Source organism: Eptatretus burgeri, chromosome 10 (genome assembly GCF_056783735.1).
Source record: "Eptatretus burgeri isolate ZD-2024b chromosome 10, Ebu_testis_v1, whole genome shotgun sequence".
In the NCBI taxonomy this organism is placed as follows: Eukaryota; Metazoa; Chordata; class Myxini; order Myxiniformes; family Myxinidae; genus Eptatretus; species Eptatretus burgeri.
The window spans coordinates 13248650-13272649 of record NC_140970.1 but is presented as its reverse complement, the minus strand read 5'-3'; the positions used below and the strand labels follow the sequence as shown (position 1 = coordinate 13272649).

The 24000-nt window shown below is 34.8% G+C and overlaps 2 protein-coding genes across 2 annotated transcripts in view; both read left to right on the top strand.

Annotated features, from left to right (window-relative positions):
- Positions 1 to 24000, top strand: part of LOC147017956 (uncharacterized) — a 666861-nt gene that overhangs the window by 201918 nt on the left and 440943 nt on the right. The gene's annotated exons all lie outside the window — the stretch shown is intronic.
- LOC147017958 (uncharacterized) lies at positions 9584 to 11889 on the top strand. Its single transcript, XM_085899880.1, has 3 exons — positions 9584 to 10459; positions 10557 to 10721; positions 10819 to 11889. The coding sequence occupies exons 1-3, from the start codon at positions 10367 to 10369 to the stop codon at positions 11887 to 11889; spliced, it is 1329 nt and encodes a 442-aa protein (XP_085756006.1). The 5' UTR covers positions 9584 to 10366.

Genomic DNA, 24000 nt, shown 5'->3' with positions numbered 1-24000 from the left:
TAGTAAAAATTCAGCAGCTCTTACATGTCAATTCCCCTTTTATAAAATTTATTTTACATTTAATCCATATACATTATACATGTACTCTAGTAGTAGGCATCCACAACTATCCTTGACCATGTTATGGAACATCGGCCGAGGCCCTCACTATTTTTTCTACCGCCCTCACTTTTTCACCTTTATTACCCTTGCCGAAGGAGAGGATATTGCATTTGGGTCTGTTTGTCTGTCTGTCTGTCTGTCTGTCTTTCTGTCTGTTTGTTTGTCCACACTGAACTTTTGTGTTTTTTTCCACAACGGCTTGTCGGATTGAGATGAATTTTTTTTCCGTCGGTGCGACTACTCGTGTAGAATGGTTTAATGATAGATATGAGGTCATATGTCATGTGTTGTGGCAGCCATATTGGATTTAAGAAAAATATTCTTTAATGTTTTCTCTGGAACCACTTAATCAATTGATGTGAAATTTCACATTTATGATCTAGTAGTAATTAGGAATACATGTTTTATATTTCAACTTGGTTGGATGCAGGATGTCCCAGTAAGCACGGGAAGCACCGTCCTTGTTTGGCCCAGAGCAGGCCTGACCCTGCAACTCGTATCTGTTGCTTACTCATTGCAGTCACCACCCCTTAGCCTTCTTCCCACATTTACCTGGTCCAGTCCTCCAAGGATAACTCAAGAGAGTAGCTGATTGATCCACCAGAGTGCCCTTCACACACTCTCTACCAGGCAGACCTCGTCCAGCCGCTCAACAAATAACCCCCTCTCTTTCCCGCTCCCGCTTCCTCTTCACCAATCTCCCATCCCAGCAGTGACGTCACCTCCCCCCTCTTTCCACAAGCTTACAGCGAGATCTCTCGGCTAACGTTTCCTATTTTGAGTCTTTTCAAATCCAAAGCTATTACAGTAGCATAATGTTTTATTTAATTTCACATCCCTTAAATAAATTGCCTTGTTAACATTTCAATAAAAATTGCTACTCTCGATTGAACTGAAAGGGTAAAAGAAACACACTGGACTAAATTTCACTTTCTGACATTTGTATACATGTTCAACACTCGTTATAAGAGCTGGAGCAGAATGGAAAGGGTAAAACACCAACAGCAGAGTAGAGGTGAGAGTGATATCAAGGGGAGAGGGAGAAGGACACATGGGGATAAACAAGCTACACACAAGCTAAAACACAGGAAGAAGAGGAAGGAGAAGGTGGACATGAAACAGAAAAGGAACAAACCAATGACAAAGTGAGCTGAGGTGAGTCGTGAGCCTGGATTTTGGGAGTTAACAAGAAGAGGGTTATCAGCAGACTGTTTGTGTCCTGCAGAAATCTCAGAGGGCCAAAGTCAAAAGAGGGTGCAACACCAAAAAGGAGCTGGTAGAATACAGATGCCACCAACCTGACTGCAATGTGACACAATAACAGGCCTAGGCACTCAGCTTTGTCTTAGGTGATCCCACTTATTTTGAGAGCCTTACTTTCCACTGCATCAAGAATGGAAAGGTGTGTTTCAGGGGCATCAACCCAAGAGGGAGAGCCTTACTCCCTCAAGCTGTAAATGATGGCCTTGTAGGTTGTCAAAAGTTCAGATTGGCCAAGAAAAGACCTTGCACGATGGATGATGCCCAGTCAGCGGCTGACTTTGGAGGACATCTTTTAAATATGGTCTGCCTCAAAAAAAAATCATCTTTGATGGTGAGGCTCACAAGTTGAGTGACTTTACCTCTTTAAGAGGTTTGTTTAGGAAGTACTGTGGACATGAAGGTTTGCCTTTTAAGAGAGACACAGTGAGTGTGTGGGATTTGTCATTTTTGAAAGACATATTCCAAGTGTTGGACCAGCTGCTGATTATATCAAGGTCTGCAAAGAGAGAAGAGGCTGCTGCCTGCCTGTCTGAACATTGAGAGGTGATACAGTTGATGAAGGAATCGTTAGAAAAGAGATAGGCAGGATTTTTCAGGGAATCAGAACGATAATTGATGAAGATCTATGAGGAACAAGATTGGGTCCAATATTTTGGGGGCATTCCACCCTTGACAGGGAGAGAAAATTACAGAATTCCATCAAGCGCACCATGCTGACTGTGGGAGTGGAGGAAGTCAGTGATTCATGAGAGGAGATCTCCTTAGATACCAAAAGCAAAGAGTTGGGACATCAAAACAGGATGTCAGACTGTACCAAATGCTCAAGATATGTCCAAGGTGATGGCCCTGATCTCATGTCTGAGATCGAGTGTTCATATCCATTGTTGTGAGAGTGGAAGCAGCATGCCCAGAGTAGAATGACCAGGTTTGAAACTGAATTGATGATCTAACATCAGGCCATTGGAGAAAAGTAAGGATTTGATGTCAACTGCAATGATAGATTCAATGACCTTTATTACAGCGCGTGCGCTGTATACAATTGCACCGAGTTTGAAATGTCCCCGGTGTCTACCACGTCTCTGGTGTCCCCTGTCCCCCCCCCAACGTTCCTCAAGACAGCCAATGACAGCCGTCCGGTAGATGCAGTGCGTAACCTCGATGGAAATAGCGAGAATTGACGGAAATACCCAAGTATTTCAATGGAAATTTGTGAAACTAATGTGTTATATATGTGAGAAACATTTAATTTATTGCTTGACGGGAAAAAAAAAAACAAGAAACACGCCCCTCTCATGTACGAACGAACGAAAGACGTCATTTCCGCCCACCATCTCATTTCGCGCCGAAAGACGTCATTTCCGCCCACCATTGCATTTCGCGCCAATCGCCGAACGCTGAAAACTAAGTTCTTCTTATGCTATCATTCTTTTGCGGCCACCTGCCACGCTGTATCGAACAATTTCATTCCTTCTGTTATATATATATATATATATATATATATATATATATATATATATATATATATATATATATATATATATATATATATATATATATATATATATATATATATATATATATATATATATATATATATATATATAGGTGCTTATCGCAATAATAACAAGATTTTTACATTTCAAATAATAAGTATGCTTTTTAATTGTTTTTCAACTGAAAAAGCATAAATTGCATATTTTAACATTAGTGTACTCATTTGCTTCACCACACGCGCTATATTGAAGGATTTCACTTGTTATAATTTGAAGTAAGCTCATAAGCCTGCAGTGAAGCGCATCAGTATGTGAACCATGTTTGTGGATTCCTTTGATGTTGGCTGACTTCCACGCAGACAGAAACTGACACAGAGAGAATGATCTGGTGAAAAGAGCAGAAAGATGATGAGCAAGAGTAGCAGCACAGGAGATTTTTCGGGCACATGCACTGATGCCATCTGAGCCTGTTGCAGAATCAGTTGTGGTTTGCCAGATACCTCTCCATCTTCTCAAATGAGAAAGACATAATGCCGAGGAGCAGTCGGGTACATATCGGGAGTGAGGGGTTGGGTGCACAAGATTTGGAGGCATTGGATGGGCTGGGAGACTACTCTAAAGATAGGCTTAGCAAAGAAAGGTGCCACCAGGTCTTTGAAGAAGGAGACAGGTTTGAGAGTTTAACCTTGAGGTTTGCCAGGTGTTGCTTTCTGTACTTTCTCTGAGGGGAGATACACTTGTTCAGGGCTTTGTTGAATGATCTGATATTCCCTTTGGTTGGATTTGCCTTCTAGGAAGAGAAGGAAAGTTTTTTTTTTTAATGCAACCGCCTCACCACAGAATTCTGTGCACCAGGGGCAAGAGGTTGGGTATAACTGCAGACAATATGGTATAAATCTCTACAAACAGGAAAGGAAGCTTGTGTGGAAGGATACCCAGGCACAAATAATATCAGGAGAGGTGTAAATAAAGGTCAAGTCTGGATATGACAGGGCACCTTGCAGTCCTTGCCAGTCAGCCAGAGTGAACTGCCAGATTCTGCGGTGCTAAGGCAGCTCTGACTGTTGCCAGAGATATGTTGACTCTCACAAGCACATGATGAGATGAACCTGTTGGAGCAGAAGAGCAAAAGGAGACATTACATTTGTGGGGAAATTTCTCATTACCAAGTCCATAAAGGAGGACATGCCATTGGGGAGAAATTTGAGTCGTCAACATTAACGTTAAAATCGCAAGTATAACTGGGTAAATCAAATTTTGTGTGATACAAAATTGAATTAACATACATTAACAAAGACCTTTCTCATCAAAAGTCTTTCTTTTGCTCCGTTAACCTTAGAGGAGTGCTTTCTTGTGTACCCAACCCCTCACTCCCGATCCGTACCCAACTGCTCCTTGAAATTATTATTCTCACTCTCACTGGAGAAGATTGAGAGGTATCTGGCAAATCACAACTGATTCTGCAACAGGCCTGTGACCTCAGTTGACGGAGCTAGCTCGAAGAGGGGGAATGAACTCCAGTGTTTACTCAATGAAGCTGAAGCCTGGTGTTGGCTTAGTTGTTAGGGTGGCTAGCTTAGGATGTTAGGGTCCTGAGTTTTAACCCCGTTGGCCACTGAATTAACACCAGGTGTGGTTGACTCAGCCTGTCCTCCTTCTGAGGTTGGCGAAATAAGTACCAGGGTACTGGTAGAGGGGCATAGCATCAGCGGCACGGACACGCTTCCAAGAAATGATAGATGCCCTGGCAGCCAAGCTGCCATACGCAAGAACAGAACTCGATGAAGCATTATGATTAGCGATTCATTGTTTGTTACCATTTCCTCTCTCTGATTGTTTGTTATCAGGCAGCAAAGAAAAGAGTATTGCTTAATGAACCATCTGAGGGACACCGCAATTTATGGTGCAATTACCTGTCCATGTCGCACCGATCTGACAGTTTGTCATCGTGTTGGAATCAAATTCAGACGAGACATTTCAAAAGGTAAGTGCACTCACTACCTCTGCACCTTGACCTCTTTAGTATCCTGATCTGAACTGATCGTGTGTCATGCTTGGAACCCAGGTCCAAATCCAATATCGTATTCTCTATCTAGTTGTCCATTTTATCGTCATGTCCATGTGATTCATGTCGTCACACCGATGTCTTCTCTTGTCTTTTTGTCTTCCATTTAATTTAGGTTCAAGCTCTTCCATTTGTCTTAGATCAAGGGGGAAAAAAATCAGGTTAAAATGCCGACTATTGTGCATGGCTGTGTTAATAAGCATGACCAATTCTGCTTAGCACAATACTTCGAGGAATTTGAGTCAAGTTGGGACACGATCACTTTAATAAGCCAAAGAACAGTTTAAGCTGAAACAGGATAATTATGGTGGAGAAAGGAAGGATCCAAGTGGGAATTAGTGGGGACAAGCCAAAATATGTGAAGTTAAACCCTTCAATTAGCATGTCAAATTACATACTTTGGCCTACTTTGATTAGTTCTATCATGGCAGAGGTAAATGAGCTGTGTCAATGTTGAACTGACACTATTTTAAGGAATTTTTACATTTAATTACGAAATAAAGGAAGAGGAGGTGCGTTTTTATTTGACATATTCCGTGCATCTGCTTGTAAATGCTAAGTTAGATTAGGTTAATAGTCTGAAAATGGTTAACACAGGTAATTTGATTTGGATAAAGCATCATTGTAATGGGTCAAAAAGGTCTTCTCCTGTGTCTGTTTCCTTGAGAGTTGGAGCATAGCTCAATTTATGGAGCACTCGCCCTGTTGGTCGATCTAGTCTTGGTTTGATTCCCGATGGGATAAAGTTTCACCAAAGAACTGCGAATCAGATGGCAGTGTTTGAAGGAAGCACAGAACCTCTGAGCACACCATCGTTCAAATGGGGGTGGGAAGGCGACTGTTCACCTGCATTTATTTGTGGACATTAAAGATCCCACGACAGATACTGTCGATATTTGTGTGCCAGTATCCAATTCCAAATTGCTCTCCTCGTTGCCTCGTGCTAAAGATACTCGTTTTCAAATGTATCACGAGATTCTTACATATCCACTTGTAAGTTATCGTGGGAGGTGGGACATCCAGCTTAACCCCTCCTCTAAAACAAATGCATCCTGTATGATGAAATGCCCTACTTGTGGAGGACCAGGTGGACCTTTTTTTTAGTCAGGTTCTCTTTCACCCGGAATCAAATGCAACTGAAAGGTGTGAGTCACTGGCAGTTAATGGCGCACAGTATATGCCAACCCGATAAGCCAGCCAAAGGTTGTTTGAGCCTCTTCATAGAATAGCAAAATTTCCAATGTTCTGACACCTGGCACACATTATTCTAGAAATGTACAAAAATATCTGAATTGATCAATTAACCTTCTATCTTTTGACAATGCTTATTTAACAATCGTAATAAAAATAATAATATAATAATAATAATAATTATTATTATTATTGTTGTAATGAGACTGTCAGGATGGCTTGCAGATACACACATTTGCTTCTAAGCTGTCTATCCTGTGTTTCAATCCAGACCCAGCTATTAACTATTATATTATCGTGGTGTTTCACAGGCAGGGTGATTCATCAATGTGTGTGCCATCTTTCGGATGGGCATCCTGTGTGCAGCATTAGTTGGTGAGTGTTAAAGACCCCATTGGTATCCTTTGCGAAGAATAAGTAAGCTATTGCTGGCACCTTGGCAAAATTCCAAAGTCCTGCCCAAACGACTGAACTGGGAAGACAATGGCAAACCCCCCAGTATAACTCTTTTTCAGGAAGCTGCTTTGGTGGCACCGATGCTCTGTGAAGAGTATGGTACATCAGAGAGAGAGAGAGAGAGAGAGAGAGAGAGAGAGAGAGAGAGAGAGAGAGAGAGAGAGAGAGAGAGAGAGAGAGAGACATAGACAGAGACATAGACATAGACATAGACATAGACAGAGAGACAGAGAGACAGAGACAGACAGAGACAAAAAAAACTTCAACCCAGGAGGAAGCTATGAGGCTCATCAAGCCTGTGCAGCGGTTGCTGACATATGATTATTTTTCAGTGCTTTTTCATTTTAAAATGCAGAGCATCAAGCAAGGAAGCAGTGCGTACCATTTAATAAGTCTTTGGTATGATTCTGCCAGGGTTTGAACTACGGACCTCCCAGAGGAGACGCTCGAACAAGTACACCACCGAGTCTGGTTAAATGATGAATAAAAATAATTAATTTTCTTATGATATCACTATTTGGTGTACATTACTTTGTGATTCCTAATATGATGCAGTTGGTGCCACTTGACAACCTAGCCGAAACTTTGGCTGCTATTATTAAGCTGAAATAACCTGGCTGTTACTAATAATAGAGAATGGGTAGTTGCCCTGGATAGTCTGATCAAGTATATTTAAGACACGGAATAAGTTTTAGTTTAATGATATGTGCCTGGCATGATAAACAGTGCATCAATGAGGTCGATCAGGTGCATTCTGTGAATGCAAGCTCAAAAGCGTTAAAACGAACTACAATGCAGTCAACATTGGCTAATGTAGCATAAATTAGTCAGTTAACACTTACCGTCTGCTTTCACCGTGAAGATTTTGTGTTACTCGATGATCCAAAGGGTTTCGTAGTTGAGTAGAATTTTCTTCATTCTTCATAAAGATTCACAATGTTGACTTTCTTCCTGATTTGTTGATGGCAAACTGAGCGCTTATCACGGACCACTTAATGTACCATTTCGCTCGCGTGCAGAATAAGCCACACGTTGTCTTGCAAACCCAACTGGTGTCATTTGTGCGATGTTTTGCATGCATTGCGAAGACAAGCAGACACGATGCAGAGCAGATAATTAAAGCGGTGAACTGTTCTCACCAAGATGACTAATATGAGCCCATGGGAGACTGGCTCAGTCAACACGGAGCTTGTTTTGTTTCCCGGTTATGGCCAACGATGCCGGACCCAGTGCGGCTCGACATCTTGTCGTCGTCGGTTACTTCAGTTGTTAACAAGTGGAGTTCGGTTGTGAAAATTTAAAATAAATTGCATTCATTAATGAAACCTTTTACACAGAAATGTTGTTTTTGGGTGACGGTTGCTATAATCACGATGATACTCTGTGATATTGACTGTATTTCTTACACTTGCTCTCCTGACAATCCATGAGGCATTTGTGTGTTCATTTTAATATCAAACTTTGTTCTTTTTTTTTTAACCTACTTTGTGCTCTAATTCTAACTTGCGCTTTGATTCTGACTAGTTTGCTTCCTTCCAGACCTTTGAAATTGCTGCCTACTGTAACAAGTGTATTGGGACAGGCCGTATATCTGTTTGTGACCTTTTTCTGCACGGTGAAGATTTTTTTTTCCACATTTGTCCGAATGTCTGTCGATGTGGAAATGGCAGAATCGCACGTTATGTTTGTCTCTTGCATAGGCTTTAATGAAAGGGTTTGAACAATTGCGCATCATTTTTCCTCTGTGTGTAAGTGCCTTCCGGAAACGGTTCAATCACACGCAGTCTTCACTCCAGGGATTCAAGAAAACAGGGCACCACCACCTCATCTCATCCCCATCACTACCTGTGATATTTTCTACCCTGATTCATCTTACAACCTTCTTACTTCAGGTTACTGTGTTTCTTCTACACCCCACCCTGATCGCCCTCTCACGTTTTCTGTTTATTAATTCCCTTACTTGCTGTGCTCAACTGTGCCCCTCCCCCCACTACACTAGCCCTCTCTCCCTCTGTCAGTACATTCCCTTTTACTCTTTCACCTTGCTCTTCCATAATCCTGGATATTGTGCACAATACCATTTTTTGAGTCAGCGCATGTACTTGTTTTGTGTCTAGCTGTTGAAATCTTAAGCAATCTTTAATGTTTTATTCCAATTAAAATATTCATGCTGGCCTGTTTGGTGTTGTGATATATATGTATATATATATATATATATATATATATATATATATATATATATATATATATATATATATATATATGTATATGTAAGTATATGTATATGTATATGTATATGTATATGTATACATATATATATATATATATATATATATATATATATATACATATATATATATATATATATATATATATATATATATATATATATATGTATATATATATATATATATATATATATATATATATATATATGTATGTATATGTATGTATATGTATGTATATGTATGTATATGTATGTATATGTATATGTATATATACATATGTATATGTATGTATATGTATATGTATATGTATATATATATATATATGTATATGTATATATATATATATATGTATATATATATATATATATATATATATATATATATATATATATATATATATATATATATATATATATATATATATATATATATATATATATATATATATATATATATATATATATATATATATATATATATATATATATATATATATATATATATATATATATATATATATGTATATATATATATATATATATGTATATATACACACATATATATATATATACACATATATATACACATATATACACATATATATACACATATATACACATATAAGTAGGGTAAGAATACTGATTCTGGCTCACTTTTCCCCATGTAAATGAATGGGGGATTTTCAGCGATTTATATTTTTTTTCCCTAAAAATAAATCCCCTTTTTATCCCAAGGTATATTTATTTGTCTCCCCTTTTAACCTGGAGGTTGAACCTCATTGAATTGAACACCTGAGGGTTGAACAGCTCACTCATTGAACCTATAAAGATTTGTTCATTCTCAAATTCCTTCAATAGTTTAATTTTCTTTGCACAATAATCCCCATCTAAAATATTAACAAACAAAACATTTGAATCTTTATATTTTTTAAGATACCCCATTTGTGCCATTACGAAATGATAAACTTCTCTTAATGCTCTTGTTTGACCACCTCCTGAGCCACAGGTTATTTTTTGTTAAGCCCCGCCCACTTTTCTTTAAGCCCCGCCCACTTTTGTTAAGCCCCACCCACTTTTCATAAGGTAATTTTTCTAAGCCACGCCCACTTTTCCTAAGCTCCGCCCACTTTTGCTAAGCTCCGCCCACTTTTCATAAGGTATTTTTTCTAAGCCACGCCCACTTTTCCTAAGCTCCGCCCACTTTTGCTAAGCTCCGCCCACTTTTCATAAGGTATTTTTTTCTAAGCCACGCCCACTTTTCCTAAGCCCCGCCCACTTTTGCTAAGCTCCGCCCACTTTTCATAAGGTATTTTTTCTAAGCCACGCCCACTTTTCCTAAGCTCCGCCTACTTTTGCTAAGCCCCGCCCACTCTTACATCATTTCCAGTTCATCTCTGACTCACAAAGAAATCACTAGAAAATTACAGGATGTTATGGTTTTGAAAAATTTCCCAATGAAGGCTTGCCTAGGCTTGCCCAGGGAATTTCCAAAGGAAACCACACCCACCAGTCTTTCTCTATAAAAGCTTCAAACCCAGGCTCCATTTTAAACATTTGTTCTTGCTGGCAATGGTGTTCTGTGTGCTTGTCTCAAACTCTCTGTCTTCTATGGAACTAAACCTTCAAGTTGATGAACTGGATTCAAACCTCTTATCTATTGAGGTAAGATTTTTTATTTTCCTATTTTCAAACTTTGATTGAAGCATACTCATTTAATAATTAAATAACTTAATTAATACATTATTATTTTCTCTCACAGGAAATTGTATCTGAAAATACTGCTTTTGCTACAACTTGGGGGGAAATTGTTGGCTTGGTTGAAGACCTTGAGTGGGATGACTTTGGTGTTCCTTGGAACTCTCTGTCTTCTATGGAACTAAACCTTCAAGTTGATGAACTGGATTCAAACCTCTTATCTATTGAGGTAAGATTTTTTATTTTCCTATTTTCAAACTTTGATTGAAGCATACTCATTTAATAATTAAATAACTTAATTAATACATTATTATTTTCTCTCACAGGAAATTGTGTCTGAAATACGAAATGAAAATACTGCTTTTGCTACAACTTGGGGCGAAATTGTTGGCTTGGTTGAAGACCTTATGAGCGACCAAGACCCACAGAACGAGTTCGTCCTTGATGACCCAACCAAAGAGTTATACCTTGGAGACCAGCAAAATCCTGAAAAAGAGTTTTACAGCAATAGTACTCATTGTGAGTTATCAAGACAATACCCACTGAACAAGTTATACCTTGATGAGCCAGAATACAAGTTTTACCTTGGAGACTCACAAATTTTGAAAAAATCAGTAAATGAGTTCTGCCTTGATGGTTTAAATAACTACCTTGGAGACTCAGGAAAAGGGTTCTGCCAAGATGGTTCTAAATATGGGGCCTACCTTGGAGACTCACAAATTTTGAAAAAATCAGTAAATGAGTTCTGCCTTGATGGTTTAAATAACTACCTTGGAGACTCAGGAAAAGGGTTCTGCCAAGATGGTTCTAAATATGGGGCCTACCTTGGAGACTCACAAATTTTGAAAAAATCAGTAAATGAGTTCTGCCTTGATGGTTTAAATAACTACCTTGGAGACTCAGGAAAAGGGTTCTGCCAAGATGGTTCTAAATATGGGGCCTACCTTGGAGACTCACAAATTTTGAAAAAATCAGTAAATGAGTTATCCTTAAGAGACTTTGTAAGTTGGTTTTACTTTGAATACTTGAAATGTGGGTTCTGGATTGATAACTCACAATGTGATACATATCTTGGAAACTCAACGGGAATGTGGTTATACCTTGAAGACTTGGAAAGTTGGGTTTATGTTGGACACTTGAAACTTTTTTGGGGGCTTTTATTTATTTATTTATTTATTTATTATTATTATTATTTTATTTATTTATATTTTGGAGACTTTTGGAGTTGCTATCACTCTTTGGGATCTAAACCTATCGATGTAGTTCTTTGTCGGATGGTGCTTGATGGGAGCAAGATCAAGAAAGTTCTGGGAAGAAAGTGCAGGCTTACTCCCCCTTTCTACGTCATCAAACCTGAAAGCCTTAAAAGACAGAATTGGAAGAAGAAAAAAACGTAAAAATATATATATATAGGTGGAAATCTCATTTTGAAAAAGACATTGTGTTGGGCGAGGATTGAGTTGGGGTTGAGATTTTGAATGTGAGGGTTGGGGTTGAGATTTTGAATGTGAGGGTTGGGACACACACACACATACACATCAACAAACAAAAGTTAAGCCTTGACTATTCAGTTGAGGATTCTGTGTTTGGGGTTCACAGATCTAAGAACGTCCCCCTTGACACACATTATATACTGTTATACACCTCGGACTTGGCCCTCGAGTGTCCACAACGGTGTATAGTAGGAGGGAGTGAAGCGCCAACCTATTGCTCCCATTGCACACACACACACAAACAAAAGTTAAGCCTTGACTATTCAGTTGAGGATTCTGTGTTTGGGGTTCACAGATCTAAGAACGTCCCCCTTGACACACATTATATACTGTAATACACCTCGGACTTGTCCCTCTAGTGTCCACAAAGGTGTATTATATGCTTAGTTTTGTCTTTTGTAATTCCTGTGAATAAAATGAACCTAAAATCTCTTCCCCTTCCAAATCATATATTTTATAAGTCCAAGGAACTGTATCTATTACATCAACAATTTTAAAAAGTTCTTTCGTCCATCGTTCAGTAAAACCCTTTTCAAAATGAGATTTCCACCTATATATTCTTACGATATCACCAACTTTGAACTTAGGTTTTCTGACATTAATCTCTTTTTCATATTTTAATTTTGTAAATGTTTCTGATGGCTTCATATTCGTTGACGTGTGAATCGTGTCATTATACTTATCCACAATATCCTGAATAAAAGATAACCATTGTTGTGAACCGAGTTGTGTGAATTTTTTATATAGTCTCTCTTTTAAGGTACGATGAAAACGTTCAACAACAACTGCCTTCCCTTCATTAAAGGTACTGTATAATGTAATACTGTTATTTTTTAAAATATTCATAAATGTCTTGTTATAAAACTCTCTACCCTCATCAGTCCACAATTTCTTAGGTTTTCTCTTACTTTTATTAAATATCTGTTGAAAAGCTAACATAAGAGTATTACCTGTTTTGTTTTTTAAAGGGACAACCCACGCATATCTACTCCTCAAATCAATAACGGTTAAAGCATACTTGTACCCCTTATCATTATTGAGTTCAATCAAATCAGCAGACCAGATATAATCAACTTCCTTGGAATAAACTTTCCTTCTCTGAAACTTTGTGAATATTGGTTTATGTAATTCATCAGCTAATTGCTCTTCAGTCTTAATGGCATCATTAGAGCCTATAAGTTTTTGAATTTCCAAGTCCAAGTTTCAATTTAGCACTAATCATCTTCTTCACGATGAACCTATCAACTTTTTCTCTCAAGGTTGGATTTTGTATCAGAGACAAATTATATAACATTTCTCTATCGGCTTCATGCTTTTCTTCCAACGTTGTGGTATTCCCATAATCAATATCGTGTCTCATGCACACTTCATCAACTCTATTGATTGGTTTACTCCAGGATTTAGGATTGTCTGCCTCATCTAATCTTTTATCCAAGTTTGTGCCTGGACCACAGAAAGAATACCCTGGAAGATGTAATTCCCCTGGTATTCCAGTAGTTGTAAATTTACTTCCTGATAAAAACTTTTGTATATCTCCTCCGAGTTTGTGTTTGGAGATAAATTGATTTTTTTGAACCACACACCGAACATATACCTTTTTGTATAACCCTGTTATTTTTACTTTTAATATATGAAATATTTTTAGTATTAGTTTTCTTTTTACATTTGAGACAATAACTCATTTATTTATGAGAAAAATTTCTGCAGAGTGCAAAAACCTTTTTAGTTTCCAACATGCACATTTGAATCTTAATTTTTAAAACATAAAGAATCCTTAGAAATGCCTTCACTCTCTCCTCCATTTATTTAAGAAAAAACTTGAATTAAAATACATGTCTTCTCGATGTCGATAGTCTTGTCGAAAGTATTGTAAATAGACTTTTTAATTCTTTGTATTCCTCCCTGGTGAGATAAGTTAATTTCTTTAATACCTCTATTCTTTTTTGAATCTCACTGGTTTCCATATTTTGATATTTATTCATTCTCTCTCTTTCCTCCCTCTCTCTCTTCTCTCTTTCCTCCTTCTCTCTCTCCTCCTCCTCCTTTTCCTCCTCTTCCCTCTCTTCTTCAACTCCTTCCTCATCCCTTACTATACTTGAATCGTTTACACCCCATAGAATATTATACATATATTCATCAGGATTTCTTGTTATTCCTGTATCCAAAATAATTTTTTTTACAACAGGATACCAATAAAATTTCTTTTGAATTTCTAAAAGAGCCTTACCTTTTCTTAACCTTATAATTTTTTCATTATTTAACATTCTAATTAAATCTAAAGTTGTTGGTTTATCAACATCAGCATAATGCCAATCTTTTATTGAAAATACCTCATTCTTATGTTGTAGAACATATTTATTAAAATACCGAATACCCTTTTCTTGAAGGTATGCTTGAACACAGAAATGATAATTTTCTTGAAGCCTTCTTGCTGTCATTTATGTATTAGAAATATATGTTAGAATAATATTATGGCACGAAACACCTCCCCATCTTCCCATAGTTAAATCATTTTGTATTTCCTTACTTATTATATATAATCCTGTTTTTTCTGTTTTCATGAGATAAACAAGGGCAAAACCATTATTATATTTACCCTTATTAAATTCTTTTATTTGTTGTTTACTAATCGTGGCTCCACAAAACTCATTCTCGATACCAAGTGGATAATATTCTTCCTTACGAGACTGATTTAATTGTTCCAGGTCTTCGAGGTTAATTTTAAATGACCAATTATACCCTAAATCATTCATATCATACCCCATTGTTCTATTCTCATACAAACGATACGCCCTTCTTTATAAAAATTTATTTTAATTCGAACTGTGAATTCTGTATGACCTGGAGATAATATCAACACTTCTGTATCTTTAGAATACACAGCCGTTTTATTTAAGTATATATATTGTGATAAATCGCTTAATCTCACCAAGTCATTTGCGTCAGTCGGGCTTGGATAATTTTTTAATTTATAAGCATTTTTCATGTTAATATTTTTGTTTATATTATATTTATGTCGTTCAGCCTGTGCCTTTGTGTAATAATTTGATAAATCAATATCCAGTTCTTGAGATACACCAAAGATAGAACCATCTTTACCAACATAAGTCATTTATATTAGATTAAAAATAATATCATAAAATTTTTTATTTTTGTTGAGTTGAAATAACACATATAGACATAATTGACCACAACACTTGGAATTTAATTCTTGGACTTGAAATGTTTGATAAACACCATTCTGTAAGAATTTTATGACTTCAACAGGTGGTGGAAGACCAAAACTATCAAAATAATATTTGTCTTGACTATTAAAAATACAAACCCAATGAGAACCGTTCCCATCATTATCTTCTAAGTTCATAATAATATTCTTTGTATGTTTCGACACATTTGTTAATTCATCTCTCATACAAATAACCACATTATGAATTTTTAATTTCTTACAATATTTGGCAAGTTGTAAATTTGATGTTGTATTCTTTCCAAATTCTTTCAACCACTCATCAATGCTCATTTATTTATTAGAAAGATATAATCCATTACCTCTTTTCGTTAATTTTACACCTGCTTGTGCTATAGAAGAAAGCATATCTCCAACTAACAATCTCGCTTTATCAGGCAGACCTTCAAGTTTTTCAGCAAAATCTACAATTACACCACTTCCACTAATTTGTTTCTCCAACTCTTTGTTATGTCTTTCCAATTCTTTTTGAGCCTGGAGTTGAGCCTTCCTTTCGTTGGCAGTTTTGACCGCTGTTGAAATACCACCCGTCAATGCTCCAACCGCACTTAAACCAGCAAATAAAGGAATTAGAAATGGGAGAAATCCTCCACTCGTCTCTCTTATTGAATATTTTTTCAACATAGGTTTTGTCATTTTAATTTTAAGTGAGCCAGTGTCATTCAAGATTTTAACCTGTTCTCTTGTGAGCAAAACATCAATTCTTACTGCTCCTTTTCTCTGAATTGTATTAACGTTAATCGTACAAGGCTTTTGATTTTGAACACAAGATGATAGTTTATGAAGATTGATTTGATTAACATATACCCCAGTTGGTACTTTGCCACTCATTTATTTAACAAAAAATTATGTGAGACTAATCATCACACCATTATCTGTATTAATCTGCAATTCTGTTTCTTCCAAAAGCAAACAATATGTATCAACTTCTTCACTCTCTCCTCTTTCAATGTATAGGGAAGTATCCACTCGATTAGACTTTATAGTTTCTTTTTGAGCGCTCAGGTCAAACGTATAGATTGTATACAAACTTTTAAATGCTGTCATATCCAAAATAGGTTCTTTATTTCCATTACTTTCACACACCTTTTGGTAAGACTTGTATGCTTCAGCAAAATCATTTTTTTCCCAATTAATTTCCAATCTATCTCGTGGATAAAATGTTCCATCTAGAGAAACGCGAAGTTGTTTCACCTTAGCATTATCACTCAATGCATTATTCTTATCAGTCGCAGTATCACCATCTGGCTTTTTAAAAATCATCCACAGATATCGTGGCTTTCCTTCCAGAACACCCAAATTCCACGTGTAAGTAGTTTGATTGAGTTTAACGTGTTGACATCTTCTTTTGAGGTATGATACACTGAGTGGTTTTTTTGAGTTAAGTCTTCGATTCAACATCTCTTCTGTTTTAAGATTAGGAGTATATTCACTGATATACCAACTCATCTCCTCAATTACAAATTTATTCTGATCACCAAAAGCATTACCAACACCAAAAAGCAATCTATTTTCATTATCATTCCTTTGTAGTTGAAATCTAATTTTAAGACCATACAGAACTTTATCATAATCACAAAATCCAAATATACCTTTAAGAGGAACTGCCACAGTAAAACTATTTTCTGCTTTTGTATCATCATTATACATTCCTTTCCTTTGAATATATCCAGGGTCTGTGTTTGTTCCCGTTGACATATCAGGAATAAAACCTTCGACAGACCCCTTTCCCATTCTATCACTGAATGTATAGAGTGTAAATTTCATCATTTCAGATACAGCAGAGACATAATCAACCGCTTCAACTTCTTGTGTTCCAATATACAATCGCACACTATCAAACATTTTCCAGAAGAAATCATTTACAAGTGTAGCGTTTGTGTTATTCCCAGCCTTAGTGAATTTAAATTTACACAACAAGAAACTTTCGGAGAGATTCAAATAGGTTTGTTGATTATTTATTTCAAAACTTTTTGTACCATTTGTATTCCAGTCTGTTCCAGTTATTGCATTTACCTTGAAGTAATCTTCTTTTTAGTGGAGTTTGAGATAATAATAGTATCATCCAAATCATAGATACTATCAATTGCTTCCATACTTGTATTTATTTAGGAAAAAAGATGTTAAAACTTTTGAAACCCTGATCCAAGTATTTGAATTATTTTCTGTCGTTCTTGGGGGGACAACTGAGTTTTACCTTTCTTAATTTCTTTTATTGCTTGTAATTTATGAGATTCTTTCTGAGCATCTTTTATACTCTTTACAGCACCTGCTACATTTCCCACAGCAGAAGCAGTTGAACCAATTAGGTCTTTATGTTTAAGAATAGTTGAACCAATACCCATGAGAGTATCAATTATCCCATCTCCTCTAAATTGATGTCCAACACCCCTTTGTCTCTTAGGTTTATAGTATCCTCTACCAAGATACATACCTTCACCCTTGTAGTACGGGAAAGGAACATCCCATCCCCTGTAATTATTTTATATTTTCCCAACTCGTGCTTCCTCACAATAACCATCGTATTTATTTATTGAAAAACTTCACGTAGGTGAATTCTGATGGATATAACTTCTCCATTAAAAGAAATCACACGATTATCTTGGTCGGTTATCCTAAAATTTACTCTGTGTATGGTTTTTCCTGACACAGGTAGATAAACCAAATTTTTAGGCTCCATATTGAATTTATAACCAATTGGGGTTGAGTATGCGCTGAATGAAAATATTGTATTTGTTTTTAATCCATCATTATAAGCACCATCAATCAAATCACAGTGAATTAACACCGAATTTATTCCTGAGGATATTTGAATGACATTATCACTGTAAAACGTCCCATTAGTTTCAATCTTTTTGAGGAGAAACCTAATAACTCTCTAAATGAATTATCAATTGTGAAATCAACCTTGTAGTTATTTTTAACTTTAATCGTTGATTTTGAAGTATGTTTTTGAATGTTTATAACAATATTTTTGGTTCATCACCCTGTTCTTTCATAAGGCGAGCAATTTCGGAAGATATTTGAGAAATCTCGTATGCTCCGGGTGAGACTGTTATCGTTTTGTATCCACTTCCCGGATTATAACTAAACTTGTCATTTTTCTCGGTTATATTAAATAAGGTATTATAAGTCTCCATGGACAATAAAGATGCCTCATATTCTTTTGTTGTGTCAAGTTGTAGTGGGTATGGGAATGAAGATGTGTGGTCGCTTGTTGTGAAATTAAAACTCAGGATTGTGCTTCTCATCTTATTTAATATGAGTTAAAATGTCTTTATATTGAGATTTATTAATTATTTTCATGTTCATCAACTGGTCTAAAATGGCTGATGCTTCATTAAAACAATTGTTATTTCCAGCCTTCTTACTGCCGAACAACAATAACAGTCTATTAACTAATTGCGATGGGTCATTTGGAAGAAAACTAATACCTGAACCAAGGATACTTAAAGCCTGAATAATGTGTTTCTCCTTCTCATTCTTCCTACTTTTACCAGAAAGAATAACCTTATAATTTAGAGTGTTCAGCAAATCAATATATACTCTATCATCATTATTTTCCATATCCAATGGTTTATCAATATACTTTGATTCATCCCTCACAGTTGAACCTTGTCTTCCATCTTTTGTGAGAAGAAACATTAATCTCGGAGTTAGTTTAACAGGGGTTGAGCAGAACTTAAGAACCTTAATTCATCATTAAATATCAATACCTTTTCTTGAACAAGATGAAATATTGCTGGTTGTTCTGTTGGAATGAGTCCTGCTTTGGTTTTTGAATCCGCTGAATATTCATTGTTTTGAACAGCATTCACAATATAATCAGGGGGTTGATTAATCTCTTCCAGTTGTTGAAATAAACCTTCATCATCATATTCTAATTCTCCTAAATGCTCTAATTCTTCCTCCATCATTTGACTGAAATCTTTTAACATTTGAAGCTTTCTAGGAGTATATTCTACTGTGGGAACTGTGGAAACATCTTTCATTTATTCTTGGGAAGTTTTTAAAAGTGGTTTAAAAAATTTCTCTTGTTTTTTTTCAAATGCTTCTTCGCCCGTTAGTTTCTGTCTGCGTTTCTTCTTTATGTCTTCCTGTTGTTTTACAACTTTTGAAACCAACTCTTGATGTTCCTTAAATCTTCTTGCTCTTTCTTTTGTATCCATTTATTTATTGTAAAATATCATTTAATGAATTGTAAAGATCAACAGGGAAATTTTCCTTTTCTTCATCATTCAAGTAGATGTGTTCAAATAAATCCTTTTCTTTAAATATTTCATCAAATTCTTTATTAACATTAATGCGAGTTGTAATTTCTTCTTCACTAATCCTTGCATCTCTGCTTTTCATACGTTTGTGTTGAGTTTCTTCATCAACATCAAAACCGAATGATAAAATCTTCACTCCGCTCAGATATTTAATAATTTGTCTCGTTCCTTCTGGATTAGTTTCTAATATCCAAACACCACCAGATTTTAGTTTCTTTAACTCACTCTTACAATGTGAATATTTTGTTGTACCAAGAGAAACCTCCTCAAATATTTGTCCTTCATTCCTCAATCGCATATGTTCCTCCACTGAAATATAGTGATAATCTTCACCTTTTACTTCTCCAGGTCTTATTGCTCTAGTTGTTGTTGATACAATGCGTATCACGGGGTGTTTTTAAGTAAATTTACAATATTCTCATTTGTACTACACAAGAACCTTGATTTATGAAAGTTTTTTCCAGAAGCAGATTTACCCACAAGATTTATAATAATAGTTGTCATTTATATATGTAATTGTTTATAAAACAAAAAATATATCCCTTAATATCTCATCTTGTTTCACAACAATATATTTATATTTTTCAGTCGTGTGCTTCATATAATCCTCAAATTTCTTTTTACTACATAATGTAGAACAATTATCTCTCCAAAAATTATTGATATCTATTGAATTTAACTTGAATAAAATAAAAGTATTAGCATTGTTTCTGATGGAACGACGAGGAAGTTGAAAGTACGATTGACTAAGATAAATACAATTACAAGAAGAATGTCTCCCTCTTGTGTAGTAGCTGTCCATTACCGTTTGGTTTCTCTCATTAACACAATCATCAAAGATAACGAGGTTCTTTTTTGATTTATCCAAATCTTGGGGAGACGGTATATCATCCGTATTATCACTAAGAATACAAGTTATAAGATTTGATTTCTTTTTACATCTCTGTGTATCACAAAATAGTTGAATTATATCTTCAATGTTATAATCATTTAGGTTTTTTGACGTTTAAATAAACCTATTATATCTTCTTTTTGAAGACCAGCATTAAAACCTTGTGAGAGTAGTTGATACTCTGGTTGAAAACTCGACTTTGTGAAAATTATTAAATTATCATAATCTAAAAAGTTGGGAGTGAGGAGCATTTTTAAAAGTAAGCAGGTTTTTCCACATCCACTTGAACCAACTATGAGACATCTTAATGAATTTGGGAGATTTTTATGGTTGTTAAATTTTATCTTATTTTCCCAAATAGGTAAAAAATCATTCATTTATATATTTGAAAAACAGGTTATTTAATTTATTATTGGCTTTTTTAGAAACTCTATATTTTATCCGAAGTTCAGGTTTAATTTCAAGATAATCCATTATTTTATTTATACAATATCTTGTGTTGATATTTCCCTGAAAATTACATCCATGAATAATATACAACAACAATCCTTTGAACATTTCTCTTATACGTTCAGTTTCTTCCCTTGTAAGGAAAGGTGTGTTATCATCCTCATACTTTACATTCATTTCTCTAATCAATCTTGTAAAGTAATTCATTTTTGGTGTAAATCTAAAAGAATTATTTTCCTTTTTATATTTTTTATTATCATTAATTAGAAGATAATCACAGAATATACATTGTTTATAGGCTTTTGACTCTGTGTTTAATCCCTGTCTTTCACACGCAGGACAATTCTCAAATTTGTCATATGGAGAATCAGGAAAGTCTAGCATATTTATAAAGTAAAACTTTACTTAAACTGAAATTCATCTATACTTTCAGTTGTATATTACCATCGATATCGATATACTTTTTTTCATTATCAGATTCAACGACAACATTTTTTATATTAAAGGTAATTTTAAAATTATCGTTAACTACTATTGAACGAAATGTCATTTCACCTGATATATTAACATCCTTTATTTCATCAAGATTTACATCTTTAGGGTTGTTGAAAAAAATACAAATTTCTCCTTGCATATTACAGATGGTCTTATCTTTTCTTTCTAAAGCTTCATCCATAAGGTTTTTGTTCTTTGATACTTTTTCTTGTTTCATTGCTTTTTCTAGTTTTGAATATATTACTAGAAGGAGAGGAGAAACTTTTGTTAGAGATACTTTAATTGATGTTCTACCAGGTATACTAAAAGCCTTTCCACTGAAGGAAATTGAAGAACTCATATTATTTACCATAATAGTTTTTATCCAATAGTTGTTATATTTATCTTTGTTCAATTTTACATCCTTGACATATTTCTCAGTATCTTTAACAGATGAAGAGATTGATTGAAACTTGTCTTTTGTGTCTTGAAACATTGTATTTATTAAGTGAAAAAGTTGGAGGATAAAATGTTTTTAAGCACAGATTCACCTATAAATTAAACGAAATTTTCATCAAGAAAATTTTAGTTTAAGCAAAGTTTTATTCTATAAATATGGTGAATACAACGTACTGCGATGTTTGTAATCACGAATATAAACATTATAGAAAACACCTCCGAACCAACAAACACACATTTAATCTATTTCATCAAATATCTCCTCTTGAGTTGGAAAGAAAACATTGTGATATCTGTTCAAAGGATGTTTTGAAGAGTAGTTATAATCAACATCTTCAATCACAAAAACACAAGAAAAATGAGTTTAAAGTAAAGGGAGACTATTATATTAAAAACACGGATGAGGTATTTAAAGGGCATATAAAAATAAGGATTTTTCAATTTGGAGAACCCGGTCCATCATCAATAGCTGAATCAATTGAAATAGTGAAACCCGATGTTGAAAAATTTATTAAAAAGATATTAAAAGAAATAAAAACTTTAAAGTTTTATATGGGAGTGAAAATGAATATGAAAAGACAAGATGAAGAACAAACTCCTTATATGAGAACAGATCTTCATTTTATAACATCATTTCAAGATTTTTTGAATAGTGGGGTTTATGAAGAACTATCAAGACAAGAGGAGGATGTTGATAATACAGTGGTAGGAAGTGGATTCAATATTAAAAAAATCATCTTTTAGATATACACATTCTAAAATCAAACCCTCTTAAAGCTTCTTCTTATATTGAATTACCAAAAGAAATAAAACTAAAGAAGGCAGTTGTTAATATTAAGAACAATGATAATAAATGTTTTCTCTGGTCTGTTCTTGCTCACTTACATCCACCAAAATGTAATTCAGAAAGAGTAAAACAATATATGAAATATGAGAATACCTTGGACATTAAAGATTTTAAATTCCCAATGCCATTAACAGATATTCCTAAATTTGAGAAAAAGAATAATCTTTCTATTAATGTATATGGATTAACGGATACAAACAAAGTTCAAATATTAAAAATTTCAAACAACTATAAAAATGAAGAAACACACATTGACCTTTTATATTTTAGTGTTGGAAAGAATTCACATTACACATACATCAATAATTTATCAAGATTAATCTCTTCTCAGGTATTCAGAACAGCAAACAAAATATATCCTTGTAAGCGATGTCTTAATTCATTTCATACAAAAGAACGATTAGAACAACATTCAAAATATTGTAGTAATCATAAATCAGCTGTAATTACAATGCCTAAACCTGGTGAAAAGATTTATTTTGAAGATTATAATAAATCTATCATGCACCCATTTGTGATATACGCTGATTTTGAATGTATCCTTAAAAAGATAAATACTGCTTCTCCTAATCCAAAAGAACCATATACAAATAAATATCAAAAACATATTCCTTGTGGTTTCTGTTATTATATCAAATCATCTGTTGGAGAAAAGTATAACAAACTTGAACATTATCGTGGAAAAAATGCTTCACAAGAGTTTGTAAAACGATTAGAAAAGGATTGTATAAGACTCACTAAATTAATGAAAGAAACAAATGAACCGATGAAATTAACCAAAGAAGAAAAATTAGAATTTAGAATGAACAATATCTGCCATATTTGTGAGGGGAAATTAAGGAGTCTAAAGTTAGAGACCATTGTCATCTTACTGGTAAATATAGAGGTCCCGCTCATTCCTGTTGTAATCTTAATTATAAATTACCTTCTTTTATTCCAGTCTTTCTTCACAACAGCGCCAACTATGATACACATCTATTTATAAATGAACTTTCAAAAACACCAGGGAATATTTCTGCTATAACAAACACAAGTCAAAAGTATATTTCATTTTCAAAAATGGTATTCACAAAACCTATAACTCGTATTAGGTTTTTAGATTCTTACAAGTTTATGGGAACACCACTAGCCTACCTCGCATCAAATCTAAGCTCCACGGACTCTTTTCCAAATCTTAATTCATTCTTTCCAAAAGAGGAAATTCTCACTAAAGAGGAAATTCAGATTAAAGAGAGAATTCAAAGTAAAGAGGAAATTCTAACTGAAGATGAAATTCTAATTATAAAGAAAATTCGAACTAAAGAGGAAATTCAGATTAAAGATGAAATTCTGATTAAAGAAGGAATTCTTACGAGAGAGGAAATTCAAACAAGGAATG